The 13,984-nt window shown below is 43.7% G+C and overlaps 2 protein-coding genes across 6 annotated transcripts in view; one reads left to right on the top strand and one right to left on the bottom strand.

The window, feature by feature from the left end:
- epb41a (erythrocyte membrane protein band 4.1a) overlaps positions 1–13,984 on the top strand; it is a 47,415-nt gene that overhangs the window by 22,813 nt on the left and 10,618 nt on the right. For 4 of the 5 annotated variants that reach the window (XM_058618535.1, XM_058618534.1, XM_058618531.1 and 1 more), the window contains 4 exons: positions 4,359–4,487; positions 6,268–6,384; positions 7,589–7,669; positions 7,917–8,036. In XM_058618535.1, the coding sequence (XP_058474518.1) occupies positions 4,359–4,487; positions 6,268–6,384; positions 7,589–7,669; positions 7,917–8,015 (426 nt within the window). In that variant the 3' untranslated portion in view covers positions 8,016–8,036. The remainder of the gene's footprint in view (positions 1–4,358; positions 4,488–6,267; positions 6,385–7,588; positions 7,670–7,916; positions 8,037–13,984) is intronic. The other variant, XM_058618536.1, reaches the window with a different exon arrangement.
- On the bottom strand, positions 10,652–13,100 carry LOC131447846 (uncharacterized). Its single transcript, XM_058619928.1, has one exon. It carries the CDS (start codon positions 13,098–13,100, stop codon positions 11,040–11,042), a length of 2,061 nt encoding a protein of 686 aa, XP_058475911.1. The 3' UTR covers positions 10,652–11,039.

Below are 13,984 nucleotides of genomic sequence, written 5' to 3'. Positions count from 1 at the left end.
GCAGCATTCTTCAGTTCAGGAGGGGTTTTTACTGCCGAGGATTTATGTTTTGTTGTTAGAGAACGGAGAGCTTTTTTCCTATTTTAGAATTTACATTCTCCCGCTCCAAGAGTCGGCCAAACAGCATTTCGTGCGCGTTCTCGTAAATAACACAGAGACAAACTTATACACTGCGGTTTTTAAAATGTCCTTAGATTTATGTGTCCCCTCCGTTATTAGCCCCGTGTTAATTCTCCAAGGACCAAGTATCAAAAGACAATCAGGCTACGTGAGATTTCGTGAGTGGAGTTACTCAGGAATGCAACACAGGACTTTTCTACTTTTACACGCAAATATATCGCTCCTGACCTAAAGTGTGTAGACGGCAACAATGAAGACACGGCAGTGACGCGGCGCAAGCATGAAGCTTAGGTGTAACATAAACTATAGAATCAATGTAGAGCCGTAGTCTTTCATGCGTAGACGTAAACCAACCAAGTAACTGAGCTGTTTTACAATAACGTCATAAGAAACATGTATTCAAGTCATTTAAATATCTGTAGCATGTAATAATCATCAACACATCTAAATCTCTCATGTACCTTCCAATGCCTTAAACTGAAGCTGATGCACTCCTTAGGTGTGCTTGTTTACATCACCTCTGGGTATTAAAAAAAAATGACTGCTGATGGCATCGGTTTCTATGTTTAGCCACGATATGCAACGTTTCTCTTTGGCACCGACGACGCTCGTTAAGTAAGATGCTGGAGTCATCTTGATGAGTCGTACGCCACCGTTTGAAAAAAGTTCTGCCCTGAAGGCCAACGACGGCAACTATGAGAGCACGTTCTTTGAATGTGGCGGAGAATTGCTGCTCTCAGAACATCACCGTTAGTAGAGCAAAGTAAAAATCTGTGCACATCTCAGACACAGTGCCGGTGATAGACGTAAACCCAAAGTTCTGGAGGTCCAGGAGGTCCAGGAGGTCCCAACTCTCCTTATGAAACACCTTCATGGTGCTCTGGGGGTGACACTCTTGGAGTTCAGGACCTCCCAGACCTGGACGATGGAAGCTGTTCACGACATAAGTCCTCTGTCTCATCCTCTGGTCATCCGGTTCTTCCATGAGAACACTTCCTCGTTCTATGTTCATGAAGACGCACCATCACGTGTGAAACCATAGAAATCTCCCCAAAGAGACCTCTTCTTGGGTGTCAGTCTTTGACAGGAATGATTGACACATAGAGTTGGAACCACAGCATTGAGTCGTAATGGCCCCTCATTAGTGAGAAGTGAGTGAAAGATGTTGGATTTTGGAGAAGCCTCCTGTTTATGTGAAACCAGCCACTGCAAAATAATACGGGAAGTTGCTTTTTTTCTGTTTTGAAGTTAGTGCTTGGCAATTATAATATATTCCAAGTCTGAATCACACTGTGTCTGCATTCCAGCTCCAGACAGTATATGTAATATACAATATATACAGTACCATATGCCAGTACTAATCAGACTGTGGCTCTTTTCTTACTACATCGTCTTCTTCTTCTTCAAAAACGGAAGCAATTACAACCTTTACACGTCGAGTATTGTGTAAAAAAACACACATCTGAGCATTGCAAGTGTCGACTGACTCACACGTGTTTTGCAGCTGCATGAACTTGCCGCTTAAACTGTCCGACGTATGAAGGAGTGTGACGTGTCGCCGCTTCCTTCGCCAATCAATGATTCAGATACTGCCTTCTTGTGCTCATCGGGGTTCTGTAGATACACATATTTGACCGATCTGGAACCCGTCTCAGCTGTCAATCACGGCATTGCCACTATTTGTAGCACTAAATAACAAATTAAAGCCAAACTTGCAAGAGAAATTAGCACTCGGAACATTCATCAGAGTGATGAGGACTACGTGAGTGGACAGAAACTAAAATTGAGCCTAAGTTTTGTCCAGTCAGACAGAAATATTACTTTTTTGGTGACCTTGACATGTGTCGAACCACTTCCTATCTCACCCCTGGGACGCTGTCCCCAACAGGACAAACCTGTATAAGACAGAAAGCAAGACACGTCACGGGAGTGTGTCAAGGTCATCAAGAACGTGACTTATGCTCAATGAAGACGGCATGAAACGTTTTGGACGTAACTTGGGGTGGTTACATCCTAGGGATGGCACGATACCACACATACAGTCTTTTTTAGAACTTTTTAAACTATTTAAGTTGCTAACAACACTTTCAAAGCGATTTCAAAGACACAATTCTCTAACTGTGTCACACATATTCGAAGAAATAAACAGCCCACAACATGACTCGGCTAAAATGCTGATTATTAGCGACCGTACAAAAAGATAGAGTCAAAGAAAACAACAAGAGCCGCAGACAAAACACGGGGGAAGGAGAGGAGGCGGCAACGCTGCTGTGATTAAGGGAAGAGTAAACAATGCATTTGTGGCTAATACGACACAGGCGAGAGCAGTGTAGACGGGCGCTTGTAATCAGGCCGGTGGGAGTGGACCCATGACAGGAAGTCATCAGATCTGTAACGGGAGACGACCGCGCGTTCAAAGAAAAACAGGAAATGAAACAGATGTTGAAATAATGACATTGAGTCAGGCCCGAGAAGCGTAGTACCATCTCTGCTCATTATACTGTTGTACTTCCATGCCTTTACTTTTGCCCCTTAATTTACAGTCGCGTTAAATGTTAAAGTAAAGAAAGCGACTGTTGTCTTCACAGTTTAGGTGATGCTCAGAGTCTGCATTATAAATGTACATTTAAAACAAACAAACAAAAAACATTGAGGAAGTGTCCTGTTTACTCTTTGAATGATGTTGAGATGGTTACTAAACACGCTCTAAGTTGTCTTTACTACTTCTACAACACTGCTAATTAATGAAATAAATACACTTAGTGTAATTGATAATACTGCGTATGCCTCTCATCTGTTTGACCTGCTAATCATTTAACGTCATCCAATGACTCTGCCTGTACTTTTCACTGTGTCACTAAAAATAAATGAAAACAACACTTTTCCCACGACTCTCGATGATTGTCAACGATCAACTTTGTTGTTGTTTTTTTCCTCGATCGGTTGCTTGATGTGAAATGTCCTTGTTCTGTCCACAAAAACCAAAATAATTCAGTTTTAATGATTTCTTTGTGATGTGAGCAAAGAAACCTGAAAATATTCACATTTAAGGAGCTGAAAAAGCACAACGCTTGTTTTAAATATAGATTAAACACATCCACAAAGTAAAGAAAAGCTCCTTTTTCCCCCCAGACGTTCACCACAAACAAACTGAGCACACTGTTAGAGTGGAGTCTTGGAGTTTTGTGATAATTGACAATCTGTCAGTTCAGCACAAACACTAATATACTATAGAACTATATACTGTAGGGTTTTGTTTCTGCTCTGGGTGTTTTAATGTTTTCATTTTCACTGTGTTTCATATTATTTTCAAAAAGTTTCACCACCACAAACAAGAGGTCTCCTATTTTGATAAAAGTCTATTTCCAGTGTGTGTTTGCTCAGTGGAGACTTCATGTAATCCCCGTTTACATACGTACTGCACCACAGCTGTTTAACCCCTAAGCCTCAAAATGTCTGTCTGCACTTTTAGACTTATTTTAACCATAAAAGGGCCAGAAAATGTCCTGTAACTATGTGCTTGTGCCCATTTTTCCAGAATAACTATAAATATCTGGCAGTTATTCACAATTTACTGCATGTTAAAGTAGTGTATTAACAGTTTAAAACGTTTTATTTAGAAAAAGAAACACTGCAGTTGATTTTGCGTGTTAAATTTGGCATTTGAACAGTACAAAACACATTTAAGAGAACATTTTGTTTGTAACCCTCCAAAAAGCTACGGAAACTATGTACAGGCACTTTTTCCAACTCTCTCCTCTGGTGACAAAGTCGCTGATTCGCCGGCTTCCTGCTAAAGCGCGTGTACAAAATTACCGTAATAACCACACGTTGGCTTTGAATTTTTCCGTTGCATAATTGCGTTCATGCAAAGTGTGTCTGCGATACTCTCTGTGTTAAAGGGTCACATTTGACATCTCCTCCCAAGTGAAAGTCAAACATCTTAAAACAGAATTCCTTTTTTGTTTGGAGGAGAACGTTAATAAATGTTCTTTAAACACCTCATGAGTTCCTTCTTCTTCTCTCTGAGGTCGTGCAGTAACGCTGCGGTCTACTACGTGAGCAACGCACTTCAAATGTCGATAAAAGATTCATTTTTCTTGTGAATGACTTCAATAATTAAATAGGACCAGACCCCACGTCTCATTTAAACTACATAGGAACTGTATCATACCCACACGATGAACCCTGTTTTTGTTTTTTTTGTCATCACTGATTCTTTTCTGTCTTCACTCCAGTCTCCCGTGCTGAAGACCCAGACAATCACCATCTCCGACGTCACCAACTCCCTGAGAGGACACGTGACCTACAAGGACATCCCCATGGTCCACACTGAGACCAAGACCATTATGTATGAGTCGGCACAGGTGAGGGGAATTCTGGGAATCGTATGACATGATGCTGAGGTTTAGAGTTTTGGACATCGCTGCGGCACCAAACACAGTAATCCAATAACAATACACATACAACTCACGTCTTCAGAGCAAACCACTTGCTCCAACTTCCTTGCCAAGCTCTTCCTCAGTGTGCACACATACAGCAACGATAGCTTAATCCTCCATTTCTAATGTAATGTGCGGATTTTGGAATAAATATTTCAGTGTCGGACTCAAGTCGGACAAAATTTGCATCTACTCTTGTCTTTCCATTGATGTTGTCGATCATCTCATTGCTTGAAAGTCGCTGTAGAGTCATGTTGTTCGTCTTCTTAACCGACCTCAGGTCGTACTCGAGAGCAGCGGTGTCCAAACGAGGGCCAGATTTGATAATGTGACGATTTTAACACTAAAAGTTACACACAAATGATAAATGTATGTTCATTGTCACCACTTTCATTTTTAAATGGCCATGTGACCAAATCTGAGCCACACAGGAGTGAAATAATGAAGAACCCAAAATAGACAGGGTTCAAAATGTCAATTTCGTTATTTAAAAATATTTTGTAAATATTTTTGTATTTTATTGTTTGAAAATACGCTTGTTCTTCGCGCTCCCTCACACTTGTTCCAGACGGATATTCCGGTCCATTGAGCTGTCGCTCCAAAATTCATCAGCCAATCAGCAGGCAGCTTCCTAAGGCCCGCCCACAAACAAAAAAACACAAAGAAGTGTATTTTCAAACAGTAAAAAACAATATTTTTGAATGATTAAATTGATATTTTAGCTGTTTCGTGAAAGGTGTTGCTTGAAAATATTCACACAAATGTAAATGCCATAAATAATACATTATAAAACCAAAGCTGTGGGCTGTACCACATCTGACTGTGGGCCATGACTTTAGACATGCCTGCTCTAGAGGATAAAGCATGAACTACATTGTTTTTAATTTACTTTTGCTGCTAACTCACTCACCCACTTGACCACCACTGCTGTCTGTCTCTCGGAGGTCTAGAGGTACAAGTGTCTGGTTCTGGTTCTGCTATAAACCCATGTTGAGAAAAGTCTTGTTGTTTTTAAGTGTTCACATCACGAGTGCAGCATGAGAGAAAGTACCTTATTATAAATGGATCACCTTATTTTACGGGGGGAAAGCACTGGCCCAGATCACGGGCCCCCTGTCTGCTTCTGCCAATTAGCGGAAATCCACTCAAATACAAGTTAATTATCTGGTTATTACAGCCTTTGCAGTTCAGGACCAAATCCTGCACACGTCAAATTGCCCTTGGTCACAGCTCATGCTTCCAAATTGCTTCTAATGATCAGGAAAAGTCTTTGCATGGCTGCTCGCGGCCATCAGTGTAAATCGGCAATTTTGGAAAGCAGTTCATTTGCCAGTTTACATCAAACATGGACAGCGTTCTGTATCTTGGATGCTGGGGTCACGGGGCAGTTCCTTTTGCCCTGTGAAAGCTCTATTTTTAACATTTAGGTAAGGTTTACTGGCAGATATGTACCATCTTTACTATCCTTACGGTATCTACGGTTATGTAAATCATTTTCTATTAGTTCCCGGATTTGTTTGAAGTAGAAATCCAACATTAACGTTAAAGTTTAAAGACATAATGTAAAGAATGATAGTGAAGATAAAGTTTGAAATACACATTTCCAGTATAGCATGACGTTGAAAGTCCTCCACTTGCACAGATTTAGGATTCTACCATATCTTCAAAGTGGATTCATGTCAGATTGTTGTCTAACACCTCAAAGGTGTCTCTCCCACAGCCGGTGGACAGCCTGGCAGAGAGGGACTCAGGAGTGCTGCTGAGTGCCCAAACCATCACCTCGGAGACCATCAGCACCACGACCACCACCCAGATCACCAAGGTCTGCTCGCTGCACTAACACGCGGTCGATACAACGCCAATATGCTCATTTGCCGCTATACGCTGTGATGGATAGAAACTTGTGATATTGACTCGCTGCTTAAGTGCCTGCAGGACGGGAACTGATGTTCCCCTCCAGCCGTGTGTCACCGCAGATACTGACTTTTTAATGCAACTAGAACCTACCAGCGTGTGGAATACACAGTAGTGCAGGGCTGCTTGATCATGGGAAACATTTACTCATTGACTTGAACCTGAAACAAATTGAAGAATTGGCTTTAACCCTTTAACACCTAAGCCTTTTTGTTTTTTTTGCTTATTTTAACCATTAAAGGGCCAGAAAATGTCCTTTGAGTAAGTGCTTTTGCCTTTATTTCGAAAAAAACAACACTGTAGTTGTCCATGAATAAGAGATTTTGCGTTTTAATTTTGCAATTTGAACAGTATAAAACATATTTACCATAGAATATTTCGAGTATTTGTCTAAAAATGTGATATTTGGTCAAATGTGCTGCATCTTCCCCCAGGTATTCCACTGAATACCTGGGGGACAAACGGGACAGGAAGTCAAACACCAGTACAACATTAAAAGCGTTAAATCATTTTGTAAGAATCCTTTTGTTTCAATTGTTTTGTTTTTCACGTGGGTTGGGGCCATGACTGTAATTACACGGCCCCGCAGTTCATTATCGCTAAAGATATAAAGGACGTCCTCTTGTTGCCAGTGTTTTTTTGGTCGGACTAAGAGTCTCTTGCTTCGATTTTGGCAGCGGCCGACGCTCTCCTGCTAATTTCCGTCGGCCTTCTCCAGCAGCACCGAGCACGCGCCCAGCAAATGACAGCTGTTAAAGTAATACGTATCATTAAAGGGACAGAGAAACTCAATCACAATACCGGCATAGATCAAAATCAACAGAAGCCGACGGAGGTTGCCAGTTCTAACAGTCCAACACACAGACTCTTGTTATTTGTTCATATATGTATATATATATATATATATATATATATATATATATATATATATATATATATATATATATACAGTATGTACATATATATATATATATATATGTATGTATATATATATATATATATATATATATATATATGTACTGTCAAATATGTCATAAAACATTAGTGTATCAAGTATGAGAGTCGTGGGTTCAACTTCTTTACTCAACAGTGAATCTCTGTCTGTGTTGTAGACGGTGAAAGGAGGAATCTCTGAGACTCGCATCGAAAAGAGAATCGTCATCACCGGCGACACGGAGATCGATCATGACAAGGTGAGGGAACGCCATGTTTGTATTTTCTCCCCCAAAAGCTGTCGAAGAAGCCGGCGCCGGCTCATTCATTACCACTGAAATCTGCCCCGTGCACCAGTTGGAATTATTTGTAGATCTAATTTGCCTCGTCGAGGAGCAGTTATCGACGGAATAAATCTGTGCCGCGGGTGCAAGTCGCTTTAATTAAACCCGTAAATTTTGTCCTCCTTAACAACCCTGTGCTGATGACCGGCGTTCATTTTCTCAGGCTCTGGCTCAGGCCATTAAGGAGGCGAAGGAGCAGCACCCGGATATGTCGGTTACCAAAGTGGTCGTGCACCAGGAAACGGAGATCGCACCGGAGTAACACGGACTCATCCTTGGCGAGGTGAGTGTCCGCCCATTCCTAACCATCGTAGCATGATAACATGCTTTACTTTACCACAAACAGGATCATGTGACCAAGGTATTTTGACAAAAATAAAATTGCAATTTCTGTAGTGGCAGCTGGTCACAGTGACTCACTACCTGCTGCTGCCAAAGCATGGAGAGGTGGATTGTTGAGGTTCGGCAGTGGATCCCTTATACGTTATAGAGGTTACATTATGAATGTCAATCATATCATTCAAATCTTCACTAAACTGTAAGGACAACAGAGAATACAGAGACAATTATACTTATTATCAGGGGAAACCTGTTCAAATGCATGGTTGTATGTACATATATATAAATATATATATACATATGTATATATATATGTATATATATATATACATATGTATATATATATAAATATATATATACATATGTATATATGTATATATATATATATATATGTATGTACTGTATACTATATGTATATATATATATATATATGTATGTACTGTATACTATATATATATATATAGACACTTAAATGAAGTAAAGGTTTCTATAATTTTTGGAACAAAAATGCAAGACCCTTGAAAGGTTTTGAAAATCACCCTAAATAGACATGGGTCATTGAAAGTGCTTGAAGTTTGTGCAAGAAAGAAGTGAAGTGTATATTTAGGTAAACCTTCTGTTTCATGCCCTGCATTGTTTGTCGTGTGTCGACTAGGCCTACGCACGACAAACGTCAAGTCTTAACAACTAGCGGTGTTGTGGATTCCATGCAGAACAATGAGCGAGTGACGTTCAGCAAGAGAGAGCAAATGACTCGATGTGATGCCTGGGAAATGCAAATTCAAAGGTCTCTGTCTCGCCAAAGAAAAGTACAAAGATTGACTTTGACCAAGATCCCAAGGACTATGACAGATGCAGATACGTGCTGTAAATCAGTAAAAGTCGACACCACCATGGGCGAAACGGGTCTTACAAGCTGTGTCAGCACATTAGGCCTTTGAATTTGAGGGTATTGGTCCTGGAAAGTCCTTGAAAAGTCTGTGAATTTGATGTCAACCAAGGCCTGTGCAGAGCTGAGCCAACTCCTGATTGAAAAATCTGAAAGGCTGATTCTGGGGCAATGAAAGACAAAGATTGATGCAGTCAGCTGATAGGACACATATTCTATCTTCAATTCCTGCCAAATGAAAATAATTTCACTTACAAGAGAGTCAAGAAATACACCAGTAAATCACAACATAGTCATGATAGTGAACATATCGTATAAAAGTGGCTTTAATTCATGAAAGTAAAATTCAACACTTGCCAGATGAACTGCAAAAAGCTACAGACAATATTGCAGAGTATTATGGATTTTTGCAATGTCTGGTTTGACTTTTTAAGGACAGTCTTGAATTGTAAATCAAATTCCCAAGGAACATCACAGTGTTTCAATATCTTCCAAATATCGTTCTATTCTCTCCCCATTCATCTTTGAAATGAGCCGTGCAGTGATCAATCACTTTTGATCTGGCTTTATGAGTCGATCAGTGAATCGAGCTGCCGCTGATGTTGGATGCGATTTGTAATTTGACGTCTTTCAGAGTGAATTAGAAGCTTTTCCGTTGACGCCTCCGCGGTCGAATCCACTGTAAATAAAACACTGCAGACACAACATGGGTGCAGCAGATCAGCAGAGCGCTGCACAGGCATCCAGTGAGGCCTTCAAAGAGGCAGAGAATGTTCACAGCAAAGCTGATGTGCACTGTCACCTGCAGTTCTGCAAGGTTTCACCTCTACAGCACTTTCCCATGACTGTATACATAAGCTCACTTAGCCTGTGTGCTTTTCTGCAGCAGGCAGTTTGCAGTTTGTCCACATACCACGTTATTGCAGGGGGAATATCATCGAACATGAAGAGACTCTGTCTTTGTAACCCTGACTCTCTGCATGCAGCATCTATTTTGTGCACAAATACATAAAATGGAGATCTGTCATGGCAAAAACAAATCACAAATGAGAGCAATTAGGGCTGAAACTATTATCTAATTGATTATTTTTCATCATCGATCAATCTGTCGGATCATTTTCTCGATTAGTTGTTGTCGTAGTGTTTTCCAAACCTGGAAATGATGATTTTTCAAATGATTTCTTTGGGAAACTGGAAAATATTCACACTTAAGAAGCTGAAAACGTCCTTAATCCTTTTGAAAAAACACTCAAACCGATGAACCGACTATCAAAATAGTTGGCGATTCATTTAGCAATCGATTAATGATCAAGTCATTGAGAGCAATTCGATCTGAGATGGTAAAGTCTTGCATCTTTTGATACTCGTGGACCAATGACGTTGGTCAAACTGGTCTTCGTTCACTCTGAAACAACCTTTGAACGTCCATCTCGGATGAATCAGTGGGTGAAGAAGAGGATTCAGAAAGAAAAAGTTGAGGGATGTTAATCCTTCGTCTTGGTTTTTGATTTGGATTTGATTAGACTCTAAGTTGAATGTGTAAGTAGCCGTGTCTCTATTAAGGGTCTGGATCCTGTGAAGTGTGGATTCCTTCTCATGCGGCCGACATTTGCCAGTTTTTGAAGGAAACAGAGAACTAATAAACTGGTACAACACAAAAAATCGAAGGGTTACTCAACGTAACCCCGGTTCTTTGATAACAGAGTGAGGTGTTTCACTATGGGATATCGCCTTGGCATGACCAACCAGGGAAGCTCCAATGGCACCACGTCTGTCAGTGACAGACAGGTCGAGCTGTGCTGGGGCACCGCCCCCTTCATACTATCACAGCCGACCCGCCCCTCAAAATCATTCAAGACCGGTTTCTTTCCGTGCCTCATGCAAGAAGGGGCGTGTGGTGAAACACCTCACTCTGTTATCAAAGAACCGGGGTTACGTTGAGTAACCCTTCGTTCTTTTTCTAACTTCGTTCGGTGTTTCACTATGGGAGATATAGACCACTCCCGGATTGCATATGACTCCCGAAGCCTAACTACCACAAAAGGTTGAGTGACAACATCACTCCAACCCCGGAGCACCGGCACCGAGCACCACCTGGGCCAAAGAAGGACCAGAGACATCTAGCCTGTAAAACTTGACAAAGGTGTGAGGCGTAGCCCAGCTCGCCGCAGCACAAATATCCTGAACAGACACCCCTCTAAACAGAGCCCAGGAAGCAGCTATACTCCTGGTGGAATGAGCACGCAAACCCTGGGGCGGCAGCAAACCTTTGCAACTGTACGCCACAGAAATGGCCTCCACAATCCAGTGAGACAGCCTCTGGCGGGACAATGGCTTGCCCTTATGGGTAGTGGACCAGGAAACAAACAGCTGGTCAGTACGCCTGAAATCTGCCGTCCTACTCACGTAGGACTGCAGAGCCCTCACCGGACACAAAGTGTTAAGCCTCTGCTCCTCCGTCGAGGAGAATGGAGGCGGGTGAAAAGCCAGCAACTCTACTGTGGGACACCTGTAAGCCGACTCCACCACCTTAGGCACAAAAGCCGGATTGGGCCGCAAGCAAACCTTGGAGAGTCCCGGACCGAACTGTAGACAGGAAGGGCGGATAGACAATGCCTGAAGGTCGCTCACGCGCTTCGCCGTAGACAAAGCCAAAAGCAGCACCGTTTTCAGAGACACAAACTTCATCCCCACAGCCTCCAAAGGCTCAAAGGGATGCCGAGAAAGGGCATCCAGCACCACCAGAAGGTCCCACAGTGGAACCAGGTGCCTAGAAACTGGGAGCTTTCTACGTGCACCTTTCATAAAGCAACAAACCAGGGGGTGCTGTCCCACCGGTTTATCACCAAAACCCACGTGACATGCTGAGATGGCAGCGAGGTACACTTTTACTGTGGAAAAAGCTCTTCCTTTATCCACCAGCTCCTGTAGAAAACACAACAGGTCCACAACTGAACACTGAAAAGGGACCGTGAGTCTAGACTCACACCATTCCTCGAAAACCCGCCATTTACAGCCGTACAAAGCACGGGTGGAGGAAGCCCTTGCACTCTGAATGGTGTCTATAACCTGCGGAGGCAGTCCTGCTGCGTCCAAATTAAACCTCTCACGGGCCAGGCCCAGAGCGCCACGCGGTCTGGGTGGGGGTGGTAAATCTCCCCGTGTGCCTGGGACAGGAGGTCTCTGCGTATGGGCAGAGGCCAGGGGTCGCCCGCCAACATCTGAACTATTTCCGCCACCCAGTGTTTGGACGGCCATCTTGGCGCCACCAGTATGAGAGACAGATTCTGCTCCCTCACCCTGGCCAGGGTGGGGGAAATCAGACTGAGGGGAGGGAATGCGTAGAGCAGCACGTTTGGCCACGGGTGAGCCAGAGCATCCACACCGAGAGGTGCAGTGATGTCCGACAGGGAGAAAAACAGCGGACAGCGGGCGTTTTCCTGCGAGGCGAAGAGATCTACGGCGGCTCGGCCGTATCTCTTCCAAATCTGGTCCACAACCTGCGGGTGCAGAGACCATTCTCCGTACAGAGGATTCCCACGAGACATCAAGTCCGCCCCTCTGTTCAGAACTCCCGGCACATGTGTTGCCCTGAGTGATAGGAGCCTGGTGCTGCTCCACAGTATCATCTCCCGAGCCAACTTGTGTAACCGTAGTGAGCGAGTGCCTCCCTGACGGTTGACATAGGCTACCACAGTGGAGTTGTCTGTTTTCACCAGAACATGACGGCCTCGGAGAAATTGCAGGAAATGTTTCAGCGCTAGAAACACTGCCCAGAGCTCCAAAACATTTATGTGAATCTGGGCCATTTCTGGACCCCAGGAGCCATTCACTGCTCTGCCTGACATCGTTGCTCCCCACCCTGACAGGGAAGCGTCCGTCGTCATGGTAACCCTGGACGTCACCGTCCCCAGCGGGACCCCCGTGGTGAACGCCCCTGCGTTCCTCCACTGACGGAGAGACTTCACACAGGTCTGAGTCACTTTCACTCTGCGGTTGAGGTGACGGCGCGGGCACAGGCGCAAAGCTGCAACCCACCGCTGAAAATCTCTCATCATCAACAGACCTAAATGCACCACAGCTATCACTGATGCCATCAGGCCGAGCAGACGTAGGCATAGTCGAAACGACACGACTCTCCCCATCTGAAAGAGGGAGAGACACTGTGTGAGAGATTTTATTCTCCCGTCTGATAGCGTGACGCGATATGACAGGGAGTTTATTTTCAGACCCAGATACTCCGCACACTGTACGGGCTCTATCTGACTTTTTGTCCAGTTTATACTGAACCCAAGATCCCTGAGATGATTTATCACCACAGCAGAATCCATGACCGCCTGCTCGTGCGAGCCAGCGCATATCAGATAATCGTCTATGTACGAAAAAATTCTGATGCCTTTGCTCCGTAATGGAGACAGAGCCCCCTCCACACACTTGCTGAATACCCTCGGAGCTAACGACAGCCCGAACGGGACAGTTTGATACTCGTAGGTTTTGCCTTGGAAAGCGAACCTGAGATATTTTCTGTGTGCAGGGTGAATGGCGATGTGAAAATACGCGTCCGAGAGATCGATCGTTACAAACCAATCTCTCTGACGGATAGAGCGACAGAGCACTTTGTGTGTCAACATCCTGAATGTGTATTTCCGTAGGTGTTTGTTTAGCACACGGAGATCTAGGATGGGGCGAAGGGCTGTGCTTGCCTTCTTGGGAATGAGGAAGTACCGGGAGTAGAAACCCTGTTGTGACTCCTCGGCCGTGACAGCTCTGATAGCTCGTTTGCTCAGTAAAGACGTTATTTCGTCTTCCAAAACCCGTGCAGCGTCCCCCTTGGCCACTGAAACTAACACACCGTTGAACCTGGGTGGTTTCATGGCAAATTGAAGTCTGTATCCGTGAGATACAGTGGATAGAATCCATGGGTGAACTGCGCATGCGCGCCACCTGTCCGCTCTGACAGAGAGAGGTCCTGTGTCGAGCTGTAGTGACGTCACCCCCACGAC

Source organism: Solea solea, chromosome 20, assembly GCF_958295425.1.
Source record: "Solea solea chromosome 20, fSolSol10.1, whole genome shotgun sequence".
Taxonomy (NCBI): Eukaryota; Metazoa; Chordata; class Actinopteri; order Pleuronectiformes; family Soleidae; genus Solea; species Solea solea.
The sequence above is the reverse complement of the archived record's forward strand: the minus strand, read 5'-3'. Positions and strand labels throughout refer to the sequence as shown.